This window comes from Leucopleurus acutus, assembly GCF_964270905.1.
Source record: "Leucopleurus acutus genome assembly, chromosome: 20".
Classification (NCBI taxonomy): Eukaryota; Metazoa; Chordata; class Mammalia; order Artiodactyla; family Delphinidae; genus Leucopleurus; species Leucopleurus acutus.
Genome location: NC_139162.1, coordinates 14,651,669 through 14,667,196, shown reverse-complemented (window position 1 = coordinate 14,667,196; position 15,528 = coordinate 14,651,669). Strand labels below are relative to the sequence as shown.

Below are 15,528 nucleotides of genomic sequence, written 5' to 3'. Positions count from 1 at the left end.
GGACAGTGTGAATCGCCTGCATCACAGTCCCTAGCACAGCGCTGTGTGCATTCTAGGCACTTGATAAATGTTTACTGAAGGTGGATTATGTTATGAATAACTGTAGAAATTTATTATTTTTTTTAATTTATTTTATTTATTTAGTTTTGGCCGTGTTGGGTCTTTGTTGCTGCACAAGGGTTTTCCCTAGCTGCGGCGAGCGGGTGGCTACTCTTCGTTTCGCTGTGTATGCTTCTCATTGCGGTGGCTTCTCTTGTTGCGGAGCACGGGTTCTAGGCGTGTGGGCTTCAGTGGTTGTGGTACGCAGGCTCAGTAGTTGTGGCGCACAGGCTTAGTTGCTCTGCGGCATGTGGGATCTTCCCGGACCAGGGCTTGAACCCGTGTCCCCTGCACTAGCAGGAGGACTCTGTACCACTGTGCCACCAGGGAAGTCCCTAGAAATTTAAAACTAAAAGGAGGGAATTCTCTGGTGGTCCAGTGCTAAAGAATCCGCCTTCCAATGCAGGGGACGCGGGTTCAATCCCTGGTCGGGGAACTAGGATCCCACATGCCTCGGGGCAACTAAGCCCTCGCACCTCAGTTAGAGAGCCCGCGTGCCACAAACTACAGAGCCCACGCTCTCTGGAGCCTGCGCACCACAACTAGAGAGACGCCCACGCGCCACAACAAAGAGCCTGTGCATGACATCAAAGAGCCTGTGCAACACAACAAAGATCCCACGTGCCGCAACTAAGACCCAAAGCAGCCAAGAATTAAATAAATTAATTAAATTTTAAAAAATAAATTAAAAATAAATAAAACTAAAAACAATCTTAGTGATGATTTAGTACAACTTCTTTACGTCATAGCCAAGGCTGTTGATGTCCGCTGACACTAATCTACCCAGTATTTTGCAACTAGTTAGTGGCAAAGCAAGTACTGTAACTGGTCAACCAACCCTAGGCTGATGCCAATTCAGCCGCTTCCTAGAAGTCAGATAATAGGAAGATGTTCATGCCCTAAAGATCCAGCAGCTGCAGTAGAAGCGCAAGGAGGGTTCAGCCCTTGAAATGCACTGAGAGGGAGGGAGATGCGGCTGAGGCTCGGCGAGAGTGTTTGTCCACCCTCGTGGCTGTTTCATTCTGGCTGGTCATTGGGCAGCAGGTCGGTCACCTCTGTACTCCGGCAGCTGTGGAACTTGTTTGGCGGCTGCTCATTCGGGTGCAGTGTGGTATTTTGGTGTTTCCTTTACAGCAAACTAAATAAATTGGAGCAATTGGAGGAACTGAACCTAAGTGGCAACAAGCTTAAAACCATCCCCACGACCATCGCAAACTGCAAAAGGCTGCACACTCTGGTGGCGCACTCCAACCACATTAGCATTTTCCCGGAAATACTGCAGTTGCCTCAGATACAGGTACTTCTGTGTGCTGGAATGGTGTCTGGGGGTGATGGGAGGGGTGTGACTGAGACAGTTCTCTTCTAAGGGAGAGGAAAGTGGCGGTTTGGGATCACAGTATATTTAATTGACTTCTGGGAAGAAATTAAATTCCCTTTGAGGATATAGTAGGACATTGACCCTTAGGGAGTTAAGAATTAACTTAATCTCTGTGTTTTCCTCTCAGTTTGTAGACCTAAGTTGCAACGACTTGACCGAAATCCTGATTCCAGAGTCTCTGCCTGCTACTTTACAAGACCTGGACCTAACTGGAAATACAAATCTGGTTCTGGAACACAAGACGCTAGACACATTTAGGTAGGAAGACTTATGAAGTTGAATCCACATGTGCTGTAACTCCCACCAGCCTTGTGTGGTTCTTCTTAAGGACTGTGGAGACCTCAGTTCATTAAAGGAGTAGAATGAATTAGATCATAAAGCCCCTCAGTTCTCTTCTTTGAGTCAGTTTTCGATGGGTGTTCTGTCCAGCAGTCAGCCCATAGATATTCGAACTCAACATCACGGGTACTGCTCAGCCGTACCCCAGTATCTTTACAGGGCAGGTGTGGGGCTGCACCCCACAGGCCTGCAAGCCCTGTACTTGCCCAACCTCGAGACCAAAGAAAGAGCCCAGAGTCAGCAACAGAGACATCATGTTTTAACGGGTAGGGGGATCTTACATGTCTGAAGGAAGGTCCCGGAGCAACACCCCACTGTGTGCAGCATCTGGTGGGCAGGACATGGTAGTGTCTTTACTACTGGGGGAGAGGGAGGTTACCAGTTATAGAGGGAGGTTGGCTCATCAGTTACCTGGGAAACGAGCAGAGGCACGCCCCCTTGCCAGCCCTTTGATAAACTCTCATAGTAGAGAGAGTTCTGATCTAAAGATGAGAACAGTCTCTAGCTGGGGCCGAGTGAAGTGGGGGTGGGGAGATAGGTATGCAGGCATTTACCGGATCAGGCTCTGTGATTCAGAGGGAAGGTCAGTCAGGCGAGTAGAGTGTGGGTGAGGCAGGCACTGGTTGGGCAGGGTCATACAGAGAGCAAGAGAACAGCCATCCTGAGTGGGTGTGATTATACAGCAGGCATAGGTAATTTAGGTGGCACAGATCGCATTACATTACATCTAAGACAATGCAAGCTCATTCATTGTACCAAGACTTCACTGTATCAAAATACTTAAAATAAGTAGACAGTTGAAACTTAGAAATCTTTGTTGTGCTTAGTTTTTCATTGAAATGAACGGCATCGATTATAACAAAATTGGCCCCTATTTCTTCCTCCTACCCCTTTCCTTTCTCTCCCTTCTTTTTTTTTTTTTTTTTTTTTTGCGATAAGGTGGGCCTCTCACTGCTGTGGCCTCTCCCGTTGCGGAGCACAGGCTCCAGACGCGCAGGCTCAGCAGCCATGGCTCACGGGCCCAGCCGCTCCGCGGCATATGGGATCTTCCCAGACCGGGGCACGAACCCGTTTCCCCTGTATTGGCAGGCGGGCTCTCAACCACTGCGCCGCCAGGGAAGCCCTCTCTCTCTTCTTGGCTAGTGGGTCAGCATACTACTTTCTTTGGTCTCTCTGGAAATTAGTCTTGGTCTGTCAACAGATTATTTTATAAAAACGTAAATTATTGTTGGGATAGCTTCTGTAAAGTACAGAAGCATATACGGTTTAAACTTCCCTTCCTCCACTTCCCACAGCCATATCACCACCCTGAAAATTGATCAGAAACCTTTGCCAACCACTGATTCTACAGTTACATCAACCTTCTGGAGCCATGGACTGGCTGAGATGGCAGGGCAGAGAAACAAGTGAGTATCATGGCCATGGAGACTGAGAAAGTTCCCCTGACATCTGGGAAAGGATCTGGTGCTGAAAGCTAGGCCATGTTGTTCTCCTGTTGGACATAAACAAATCACAGAATGCCAACATCAGATAAGATTCCTCTGAGACCATGATCCAGTAAGACAAAACAAAATGAATGTGCAGTCCACAAAACACCCACACCCCATCTCATGACTAAGATGGGTGACTGCTACTTTCTTTATCAATCACAGCTTTGTCCCCATGCTAATCTTCTTTCCCTGTAGATAAGATTTATTGAGGTACGCAACCATAGAATAGCCCTACTTTCTGACAGCACCCAATCTAGTATGATCCCCCACTTTGTTAGATCTTCCCCAAAATGACCCAGGCAGACACAAATCCTGTACTAGAGTTTTTCCAATACCCTCTTATATACCCCAGAGTCCCATGGTGTGCTTTCTCTTGTTGCAAGGCATAATAAACTCAACTTATGCAACCACAGGTATGTTGTGCACCTGGGGGAGTGTTTGGCTGAAGGGTGTTGAAACTAGTCCTTAATCACTACGAAGAGAAAACATCTAATTTTCCCAGCCTTCCACAGCATTGCAGAGCTAATATGTACTGCTCCTGAATGTGGCTGAATTCCCCCTTTTCTTATGGCATCAACTCTTTAAGATGCTGCTTACTTATCTTCTGTAACACTTTTTTTCATGTGTAGATTAGGATTTACTACTATTCTTCTCCACCCTCAATCAATACTTACTTTTTTAAAGAAGCCTCCCTGGAGAAGAATGCTTTACCACTAACTTTCTTCGTTGTTTGTCTTTCTCCTGTTTCTGTGATAGGCTATGTATATCTGCTCTAGCTGTGGATAACTTTGCAGAGGGCGTGGGAGCTGTGTATGGCATGTTTGATGGGGACCGAAATGAGGAGCTCCCTCGCCTACTCCAGTGTACCATGGCAGATGTGCTTTTGGAAGAGGTACAGCAGTCAACAAATGACACAGTTTTCATGGCTCACACCTTCTTGGTATCTCACAGGTAAGCAGGTGGGTTGAATAATTCCTAACTTGGCCCTGCTTTTGGAAAATAAATCTCACTAAGCCAGAAGGTCAGGGTCTCAGTTATAAGTACAGGGGCAAGGTGAGATCTTGCTCTTTGTTCTGTGACCATTCTCTCCATCAGCATGGAATGTGGGGACTTTGGCTCTTTGAAGAACCTGTGGAGGCATCTGTTTTCCCTGTTGAAACCGAAGGCTGCTGAGAAGCTGGAAAGCCCAGAAATCATGCGCAAAAGGTTGTGTGTGTGTATGCGCATTTCGGGGAAGGAAGGTGGTAATCCTTTATAAGAGACCTACGAAAGGTTAAGCACTCATCAGATTCTTGTGTTTAAAATACTTATTATTGGGGATTTACCAAGTAATCTCCTGTAATCTAAGCCACTTAAGGGCAAAAACCCTATAAACCAAACTGTTGAAAATCTCTTAGTGGCTAATAGAGCATCTTGCACGTCAGGTGGGCTGCATAAAGGGTACATACAACTGAGAGGGTGTACCTTCGTATAATCAAGGTTGAAACGGAACAACCTGGAGCCCGAGGTGGTTTTATCTGTCATTATAACACAAAGATGTTGGGAAAGGATTCTGTTTTTCAGTAATAGAATTGAGCCTAGGGACTTGGCAAAATAAAGGGTGTGGGAAAGGAAACTCAGTTTATGAAGCACTTCCCAAGAGCTGGGCACTGTACCAAGCATTTTTCATACTGTACCTTTAATTTTCAAAACAAGCCGTGGAGGTGCGTATTTTAATCAGAAAAATTTCTCGGAGCATCAACTTGCTGAGGATCTATAGCCCGTAAATGGCAGAGCTGGAATTTGAAACCAGATCTTTCTGATAGCATCTGCTCTGTACTTAGCATTGTGTACCAAGCGCTGAGGGGGATGGATGCCATGTGTATGGGAGAAATACAAGGAAAATTATGGGCCTTCCTTCAGGGAACTTACAGCCTAAGTAAGTGGTTCACAAAGTGTTGTTCTAGGACTAGCAGCCTCAGCATCACCAGAAACTTATTGGAATGTAGATTATTGGGCCAGCCCCTTACCCACTGAATCAGAAACTCTGGGGGTGGGCCCAGTGTTGTCTTTAACAAGCCCTTCAGGTGTTTCTGATTTGCTACCGTTGGAAGCCACCGAATTAGGTCATTGTAGTCTATGATCAGACAAGCAGAAGCAACAGAGAAAGCTGCACCTTGTCTCCTCTACCCGGACCCTTTTGGTAAAATTTCTCAGCTAAGAGTAGAAGGCGAGGCTGTCTTCACCATCATCACTCACATCAAGAGGCTGCCCTCAGACGGAGGAGGGTGAAGCGGCTTCAGTCACACGGCAAAGAACGAGGGAGTCATGGACAGGAAGGACTGCTGCTTTCTTCTAAAACTAGCTGCCATGTTTTCATTTTCTTTTCTTTCTCAACAGGAAATTAGGAATGGCTGGCCAGAAGCTGGGCTCTTCTGCTCTCCTTTGTTATATCCGCCCTGACACTGCCGATCCAACAAGTAGCTTTAGCTTGACCGTGGCCAACGTTGGCACGTGCCAAGCAGTCCTGTGCCGAAGTGGGAAGCCACTGCCCCTGTCTAAAGTCTTCAGCCTGGAACAGGACCCAGAGGAGGCTCAGAGGGTGAAGGACCAAAAAGCCATCATAACAGAGGTGAATCTTGCTCTCCACCGGTCACTTCCGCTCCCCGAATCTAATGAATGCTGTTCTGCATAGAACAGTGAATGTCCATTTTCTTCCTATCAAGCCCTGTAAATTGTATCCAATCCTGAAAATAGTAATAAAAGAAAATCTAATGAGCAGCTAATGACTAGCAGAAAGAAAAAGCAAATTAATTAGAAATGAAAAATCCTAATTTGTGGTCCTTGAGACATATATAGCATGTAAAATAAATGTAAATGTCCTCCTTGGTTAATTTTCATCTGGTTTGTTATTCCAAACAGAAGAAAAAAAGTTTTATAGTTTGACATCCCTGTTCTGAAATGAAAAGTTTCACAGTATTTTTCCTTTTTAAATTGTATATGGCTTAGTATACTCTGGTATTGTTTTTTTTAATAAAGAAGCATCAGTATCTCTATAACTTTTCTCTCTTTTCAGAAGTTAGCATAACGTTTTTTGCTTTCAAAAAGACTTTAGCAATTACATGTGGACATTGTTTACTGCAAAGCAGAATTTTGTTCAGATCTTTTGCCCATTTTTAATTGGATTGTTTGTTTCTTTATTGTTGAGTTCTTTGTGTATTTTGGATACAAGTCCTTATCCGAAATGTTTTGCAAATATTTTCTCCCGGTCTGTGGCTTGTCTTTCATTCTTTTAACTGTCTTTTGCAGAGCAGAAGTTTCTAGTTTAATGAAGTCCCGCTTACCAATTTTCTTCTTTCATGGGTCATGCTTTTGGTGTTGTATCTAAAAACTCATTGCCAAACCCAAAGTCACTTAGATTTTCTTCTGTGTTATCTTCTAGAAGTTTACATTTAGGTCTGTGTTTTATTTTGGATTAATTTTTGTGAAAGGTGTAAGCTGCTCCATGTCTAGGTGTTTTTTCTTTTTTGGCATGTGAGTGTCCAGTTGACCCAGCACCATGTTTGGCATGTGAATGTCCAGTTGACCCAGCACCATGTTTGGCATGTGAATGTCCAGTTGACCCAGCACCGTGTTTTGAAATAGACTGTCCTTTCTTCACTGAATTCCCTTGGCTCCTTTGTCAAAGATCAGTCGACTATATGTGTGGGTCCACTTCTAGGCTGTGTGTTCTGTCAGAATTCTGTAATAAGGACTATAAAAGATTCCATCCAAGGAAGCACAAAACCAAAAAATGTATCATTATAATGTGGTTGATGCTATGGAGATTCGGGAAATTTGGTCTTAGGAGAGTCTTTCAGTCAAAACAAATGAAAGATAAAAGATAACTTTTTGCTTGATTAGTCTATTACAGAATTTAGATAATGTTCAGATTTTTCTTAGGGAGTCCTGGACAAGTAGGAAACATTTTTATAACTACAGACATTTATTGTTTTCTTGTTATTTGCTAAGCATTGTACTTTCACTGTTTTGTTTAAGCTTCACAATAACCCCCATGAAAGAAGTGCTTTTATTTTCATTTTACAGGTAAGGAAAATAAGATTATAAATTTCGAGAGTTTGTGACAAATTCTGATAAATGAGGCAGGATTTTCACCCAAAGAATGACTGCAACTATGAAATTAGCATATTGAGGGCTTTAGCAGTTTTGTTTGGTTTTATCTTGAGAAGAAATCAATGTGAAGCATCTGGCAGATAAACATTCCCAGCCTGCAACCAGGGTTATTCCTTTTCCTCTGAGTTTAGAATTACATCATTCTTGGTACAACCATTACAGAGTAGGTAAATCATGCCACAGATTTCAGACTTTAGGCATTATTCGGTGCTTTAGCTATAAAAATTCTCTTAGCCATTCCGTATCTTCAGTCCCAACTCTGCCTTTAAATGAGAAGTCGTATTTAGTGACCCATCTGAGTTTTGGCCCCTCCAAGAATACTAGTGATGAGGAATTGATAGTTTTGCTTATTGTTTTTCTAACAGATGTTTCTCTATTTAAGAACATGCTGAGGCCTATACTTCATGTTAGAGCAAATATCTTTTGAGACGGAGGTGCCTTTTAGCCACTTAATTTTAATTGGTTTTAACTCAGTCCTCTGAACTATTTGCAGAATAATACCCATTTGATATTTTGTCCTTTTAGAATTCTATACATTTATTTTTCGTAAGTCCACTTAAAATTACACAGATCCTAGGAAAAACCACATAACATGTCAATTCTGTTTTATTGTAGAGCCCTAAGCATTGTGATCTAGAGAGATATAAAATTCGGTGTCATTGTTGCTTGTTTCTCAGAGTTTGCATTCTGCTTGTCTCTAGGACAACAAAGTGAATGGGGTAACCTGCTGTACCCGGCTGCTGGGCTGTACATACCTCTACCCTTGGATCCTCCCCAAGCCCCACATATCTTCCACTCCACTTACCATTCAGGATGAGTTGCTGATTCTGGGAAACAAAGCATTGTGGGAACACTTGTCATACACAGAAGCAGTCAACGCAGTATGCCATGTACAAGACCCATTAGCGGCTGCCAAGAAGCTGTGCACATTAGCGCAGAGCTATGGTTGTCAGGACAATGTGGGTGCGATGGTGGTTTATTTGAACGTTGGCGAGGAAGGCTGCACTTGTGAAATGAATGGGCTCACCCTCTCAGGTCCTGTGGGATTTGCTTCAACCGCCGCCATCAAGGACCCGCCCAAGCCAACCACTCCTTCCTCCAGTAGTGGTATTGCCTCTGAGTTCAGTAGCGAGATGTCCACTTCAGAGGTGAGCAGTGAGGTGGGATCCACTGCCTCTGACGAGCATAACACTGTTGGCCTGGATGCTGCCTTGCTTTCAAGGCCAGAGAGGCGCTGCAGCCTCCACCCAACGCTCACATCAGGGGTGTTTCAGCGCCAGCCGTCCTGTGCGACTTTCTCCAGTAACCAGTCCGACAACGGCCTGGACAGTGATGACGACCAGCCCGTTGAAGGGGTCATGACAAATGGCAGCAAGGTGGAAGTAGAAGTAGATATCCACTGCTGTAGGGGCAGGCAGCTTGAGAACTCTCCCACTCTTAGAGAGAATTTTCCTATCCCATGCCTCGAGGAACGTGCTAGAGGGTTAGTTTTTGGGATCCGAAGACAGAACAGTGTGAATAGTGGCATCCTTCTGCCAGTGAGCAAAGACAAGACGGAGTTACAGAAGTCTCCCTCCACTTCCTGTCTCTACGGAAAGAAGCTCTCCAATGGCTCGATTGTGCCCCTGGAAGATAGTCTGAACCTCATCGAAGTGGCCACAGAAGCACCCAGGAAAAAAACTGGCTATTTTGCTGCCCCCGCTCAGCTGGAGCCGGAGGACCAGTTCGTTGTACCTCGTGACCTCGAAGAAGAAGTGAAGGAACAAATGAAACACCACCAGGAAAGCAGGCCTGAGCCTGATTCCAGCGAAGAGGGTCGGACCGAGCTCGCAGAGGAGTTTGACACGGCGCTGTAGTACTCCCCTGGGGGCCATGGTGCTGGGAAGGCTGTGAGGTGTGGGGTAGGGCACCCTACCAGGGGCACTCTGCCTCTGCATTTGTAAACCACAGATGAGAGGGGGGTAGAACTCGGAGCCAGACATGGTGAGAGCTGTCAGGGTCTTGCTCTGGATAAGCTAGTAAACACCATCAGTGTTCAGTTTCACATTTAACCTGCATTGGGATCCCCAGGGCTACTGGGGAGCAGGCAGGCATTGCCCTGTACCAGTCCTACCACCTGCCATTAACCCTTTCTCTCCTAGGATAATTTTGAGAATTTGCCTGCCTGGGCAGGAAAGGGACTATTTCTGTGGAGGAAATAACTGAAGATTGATTCCCTTTACTGATTGCTGCTGTTGGATCTCTGTGACAGAGAAATCACCTTATATCTCAACCTGACGGGATGCAACGTGACTAGTCACATGGCTTTTCCTTCTTCTCTACGAGAATACAGCCTATCAAAATGATGTTTATTGGAAATGTAGAACCAATCAAACAGATCATTTATGTATGTGATGTAGTGAGAGCACTTTTCATTGACTGTGAACTTTTTATTTTTGAATCTGCACTCGAGCCAGTCTTCTTAGAGGCAGCCCAGCGCCTTTGTCCACAGGCAGGATGATCGTCGGGTGTTGGCGCCGGCTGTGAGGGTTCTAGGAGGTTCTAGGAGGGGCCCTGGGAAATTGATTTAACTGTTGGATGTCAGGCTGTGAACGTTCCTGAGACACAGGGGAGTAGGACCTTCTTTTGGGGATGAAGATAGGGAAGGAGTGAGGACTAAGACTACTTCCCCCCAAATCACAAAAAGAATAACTCCTTGACAAATGTGACACCTGCTAGGAACCTCCCAGCAGGTCACAAGAGAGGCATTTGGGGATTGGCCTCTTTCCATAACATGTGATGGAGGTGGCAGTCAGCCTCCTAGCACGTAGGGCCAAGGCTGCTGCTGCTTACATGCAAGTAACCTTGAGTTATAGATGACTCTGAACAGACTGAGGCCGAACGAGCACAGATGGATGGATGGAGCTTCCGGGTTAGGCAGTTTCCTTCTCTTGCTCTAGAGCAGAGAGATGGTTTTCTAAAACATCAGGAGTGAGTTGAGGGTTCACCTCTTAATGTTTAACAGAGTCTTCTTCTGAAAATGCTTATCCATCTCACATGGTTTCACAGTATTGGGCTCAATTTCTGAAAGACTTAATTGAGAAAATCCTAAGCTTACAGAAAACCTGGTTTACTGATTTTTTTTGCACATTCCATGTAACCCTTGCAAAATGCAGTTCCTTCCATAATTCTGTTCTGTTGCCTTTTCTTTTAGAAGATTTACTTAGGAAAATTAATTCCTCTTTATTCCTGCGAAGTTTTGACATTGCTTAATGTTACCCAGCGGGGAATGTGCTTTGAATTTTTAAATACTTTCACAATTAAAAAGAAAATAGAGTGGAACCATTTTTAATTTGTTTCATGAGAAACAAAATGTTAAAGATAAGGTTAATCTATACATATATTTGTCTTTTTTTTTTTTTTTTGGGGCGGAGGGAAGTTTTGTTAAAGCAGTGGTAGAAAACCAGATGACCACTCCACAAATGGTTATGTATCCTCATCTTCTCAGAGGCCCCGTACCCATGTGCGTGTGTCAGTGGGGTACACTCTTGGGGGGGTTCCACACCAATGGCTGTCTAGTGTTCAACCCATCAAGGATCTGAATTTGAGTCCCCAAATTACCAGGAACACAGCTTTTCTGTGTCAAGCTACTGGTTAGCTACTGCAAAATTTTAGAACTCAGGTCTTGATTTGAAGTAGGGAACACAGTGGTTCATGCAAAGTTCAGGTGCTGTAAGAAAGATGGGAACAGCAGTATGTTGCCGCCTTATTTTTTAATAGAAAAATTGGGGGGGGAATGAAAATGACGGAAAAAACCCAAGATGACAGTGTTGGAAATTATTTTGGGAATATACCACTTCAATAGTATAGTCTTTTAAAAATTATCCTTTATCTGTGAACCTTTTCTTGTCTTAGCTTCCCCCTCTACTAATTGGAACCACCACAAAACCCAGTTATGAAGTGACTTTACTAAAAGTAAATGTATTTACTTTTTAGTCAGAAGGACCCTAAAGTTCCAGATGTTCTTTTATGTGGTAGATTTATGTTCAGGAAATGTTAGGTTGTATGAAAACCTTTAATATAGGCTACACCAAAACTGACTGCTCTTTTTTGTAACTTCCTTTGATTCATTTCCCTCTATAATTGCTCTTTGTTAAAACAGGGGATGAAAAGGCCATAGCCCATCACCAAAAATACACAGAACTCTTTTGACCTATGAAGTCATTTACAGTTATTGTGTGATCTGATTAGGTTGTCAGGTGGTGAAAGCCAGTAATCTGTCTCCAGGTGAATGTAATCTACTTCCCAGGACTTCACCCAGAGATGTGTTCCCCAGGTGGGCAGAGGCCCGTTGATCTCTAGCCCAGAGATCCCAGCCTCTGCATGGTTCTCAGGTCCTTGTGAGTACCTCCCATTTAATAGAGACGTTTAAGAGAATTTCTGAAAGAACATCACTCCTGCTTAATGGGAGCAGTCCAGGAGTCCCATGGAAGAAAGAAAAATACGCAAGTCTTGGCAGCCATGGTATTTTTATTTTTATCCAAATGGATTGAAAATACATTTGAAAATTTGAATGCTAGTATGTCATACATCTACCATGCTACCATAGAGTCATTGAATTACCACTCCTCATTACAAGAGAGGGCTTTATTATACTACTGTAGAGTGTATGTGTGCAATAAGTTGATGAATTCATTTTCCTGGTGTATAGAAGAGCCAACACAAGCAGCTTGGTGAGCATTGGGTGCTATTTTCTAGGAGATGGAGCCAGTGAGGTTTGGCTGATCTACCGAATATCAAATGATGCCCTTCTTTCCGTGTAGGCTTTCAGCAAAAGCAGGTACTTGGAAGCCACAGGCTCACCTTCTCTATCTACTCAATAATTACTAATGAAGAGACCTCCATAAGGGAGCACTTGGCTGTTATTGATAAATGTACCAACTATTAAATAGTCTCCAAGCCATTCAGTGATGTCCTCAGCATCACTATAGAACTGTCTTGTGTCACTTTTTACTTCCCCCTGGGTGAGGACTTTCAGACTCCCCCAATGGCAAGTTAATCTTTCTCTCCAGTTAGTGACTTTTGCCCCATAGTTGGGTAAGCACTTCCCGGGTTGAGAAAAGCAGCTACAGTAAATCCTGCTCTGTTTCCCTCATTTGATGATCATTCAATCACACATAAGCTCCTTCAAAATTTCACGCACATCTCTCAGAAGCTGTAGGGTTTTCTCTCACTGTCGCCAGTGGATGTCATCCAGACAGTGAGTTCATATCTTATGGTTTTGTGCAATCATTGTCATATTGTAGTCCTAAGACTCATTATAGTGTATTTTTGATATTTTTGAAATGTGTTAAATTTTTTAATTCAATAATATGAGCCAGAGCATGTTGCAGCAAATCTATTGTTTGTAAAAAAAATAATAAATAACAATAACAATAATAATAAATAAAATAAAATGGAATCTTTTTCATGGCTTTGTTTTAAAATGGACTACCTGTTATTTTATAAGTACTTTATTTTAGCATGAAACTGTAATTTTCTCTAACTTGTATGTGAAATTAGTTTCTTAACCAAAAGCACCTTTAGGATTTTTCTGCTTTTTCTTGTTGTAGGGGAAGATAACAAATGAAACCACATTCCATAACACTCTATGAAGCTATGAGTTAAGGCAAGAATAAATATTTTTGATCACCATTTAAGCTGAAATAGCAATAAAGATTTTTTACATTAAGAAATATTATATTCTAACTTGGTTTATATGTTTAAAGAAATCCCAAAGACAGGAAGCATGGTCCTTATTTCCATGCAGGTTATTAGCTGACTAGAGGGAACTTAATTTGTAAATAACCTACAGCTCCTCTTAAACAAACCACAGAACTACCAGTGATACAGAGGAACTAAGTGGGTAATCTGGCCATCGTGTCTGTCCTAATGGCTTTGGTGTTAGAGTTTAAGACAGTGGTGAGTTTTGGCTCACACGGTACGTCTAATCTAGCTAAGCCTCTAAATTGTTCCCCTCCCCTCTCCCCATTGGTTGTCTCCCATAATCTCTGGACTTCCAAGCAAGATTAGCTACCTCTCACTCCAAATAAAGGCCCAGTTGAAATCATTTTGCAGGTGTCCTCCTCGTTTAGCAGAATGAAATTTTGAAAACTTCGTTCACCAACTGTTCCTTGAGCACCTCCAATGTGCTGGGCTCAATGCCACCACCTACTTTCATACCTTGGTTCCATGACACGCACACCTGCCTACAGGGTGGCAGAAGTGAACTTCTCTGAGTGTGTTCTCTCCTTCGTGTGATATTGTCTCCCTGGTACATCACGCACCACAAGAGCACGTTAGTCACTCAGAACACTTTCCCGTGTGTGATTCACTGGGTCTGAGTTTTTCCTCTGCTACTTAAAAAGATTTGACTTTAGTTAAGGTCACCTCTCCAAGGCAGGTGTTTTTTTCTCGATTGTTAAATGGAGATAATAGTCTCTCTCTCAACAGCTGTGAGCTAAAATGAGATGATGTCAACAAATGCTTCCTTAGCTCAGTACTGGACCGGGCACAGTGAGCACTCAATGAAATGTCAACCATTGGGCGAGCCACTTAGCCTTCTTGAACCTTCATTTCATCTGTAAAATGTAAGAAATCTTGACCTGCCAACCTGCCAAGTGGTAGTAACTAAGGCAAGTTTTGCTAAGGCATTTTGAATGTCGCTACAGTGATTTGAGAGGAGCTGAGCTGGACCAGTGCACCACACAGGGGTCGCAGTGGCCAAAGTCCTCATTTTTCCAAGCCCCGGACCCAGACACGGGCAAAGCTCTACTCAGGGTATGTTTCAGGGAATAAATCCTAGGTGAGAATAGTGTGTGTTGGGAAGTTTTTTGGGGGGGTTCAGGTGGGAAATGGGTTGTTTGATTTTTGCTGCTGTTAGACTTGTCTTACCACTCAGTGAAAACTCTGCGGGACTCCAGCCACTGCCTCGGGCTAAGGTGGTGAGCAGAAGCGGCTTTCTGTGGCACTGGTGTTTGTATTCTAAGCTAGCAGTGTAGACTTCTAGTTGTTGTTTTCCTCCAAGCTTTACTTTTTGTAAAAGTAGAATCTAGATATTTTCTCATTTCTGTTTGAGGTTTAGTTTTGATCCTTCACCTTGGATAGGTTCTATAAGAACTAGCAATAGGAAGGATTTAAGAGGAGAGAGGAAAGGTAATATATTCCAGAGAAAAGAGTCAGCAAACATGCAGGGGTAAAAATGGCCAACACACATCAGAGGAAAATGACATTGACTGAATTTTTTTAATAGCCACTTTGGCATACATTGAAACGGGCTTATGTTTGCTGATTTCTTACTAACTGAATAGACAGTCTGAGATTTCTGTCAAAATTGCTGTTTTTAGAAGTGTACTAAAAATTTGGTTTGAACTTATTAATAGTTTAAGCTCATTTATAATATGAAAATAAAACAATGTTATAAAAAAGATGGCAACTAGAAAAACTACCCTTTATAATAAGAACATGTATATTTCTAGTTGCATCTTACATGAACGGAATATCTGAGACTAGTTGTAAAGTATAAGCACAGCTATAAAACTTTAGGTTAAAATTACTGAAAGAACTTTATTTTTCAGATTCAGTGTTAATGATCTGTTACATTATGGAAACAATTCAGAATTGTGAGAGATTACAATCGACCTTTGAAGGCCTACTCTGTAGGGCGCTGGAAGGGATGCAGAAATAAAGAAGGCTCCAAAATGTCTGTATAGTCTAGTAAAATCAACTGCTTTATCTTTGTACTTAGCTGAATAACACGTTTAAGAAGTTTATGAATTTTATTTCTCACTATTTGGAGGCGTCATATTTCAGGAAATTATAAAATATTTCAGGAAAGTGAATTCCAATCAAATGACTTGAAACAAGAAAGCAACTAGCTTGGAAAGGTGGCAAAAACCATTTTATCTGAGCCCTACCCCAGGAATCCCGAGGAGGAACACGCATGCTAAAAGCACCTACCTGTCTTCAGGTTTCAGGGATCCAACCTCTGGGACCCATGCAGTCATGGTATACTGTCGAATGGGCAGGAGAGTTTTCTTCCAGGAGAGAGCC

General features: G+C 43.1%; 1 protein-coding gene across 2 annotated transcripts in view; it reads left to right on the top strand.

Annotated features, from left to right (window-relative positions):
• The window catches only part of PHLPP2 (PH domain and leucine rich repeat protein phosphatase 2), a gene marked incomplete at both ends in the record, with an annotated part of 69,466 nt that extends 60,152 nt beyond the window's left edge, over positions 1–9,314 (top strand). For both annotated transcript variants that reach the window (XM_082863053.1, XM_082863054.1), the window contains 6 exons: positions 1,234–1,396; positions 1,605–1,735; positions 3,112–3,222; positions 4,063–4,257; positions 5,686–5,917; positions 8,160–9,314. In XM_082863053.1, coding sequence (XP_082719179.1) covers positions 1,234–1,396; positions 1,605–1,735; positions 3,112–3,222; positions 4,063–4,257; positions 5,686–5,917; positions 8,160–9,314 — 1,987 coding nt within the window. The remainder of the gene's footprint in view (positions 1–1,233; positions 1,397–1,604; positions 1,736–3,111; positions 3,223–4,062; positions 4,258–5,685; positions 5,918–8,159) is intronic.
• Between the last annotated feature and the right edge of the window lie 6,214 nt (positions 9,315–15,528).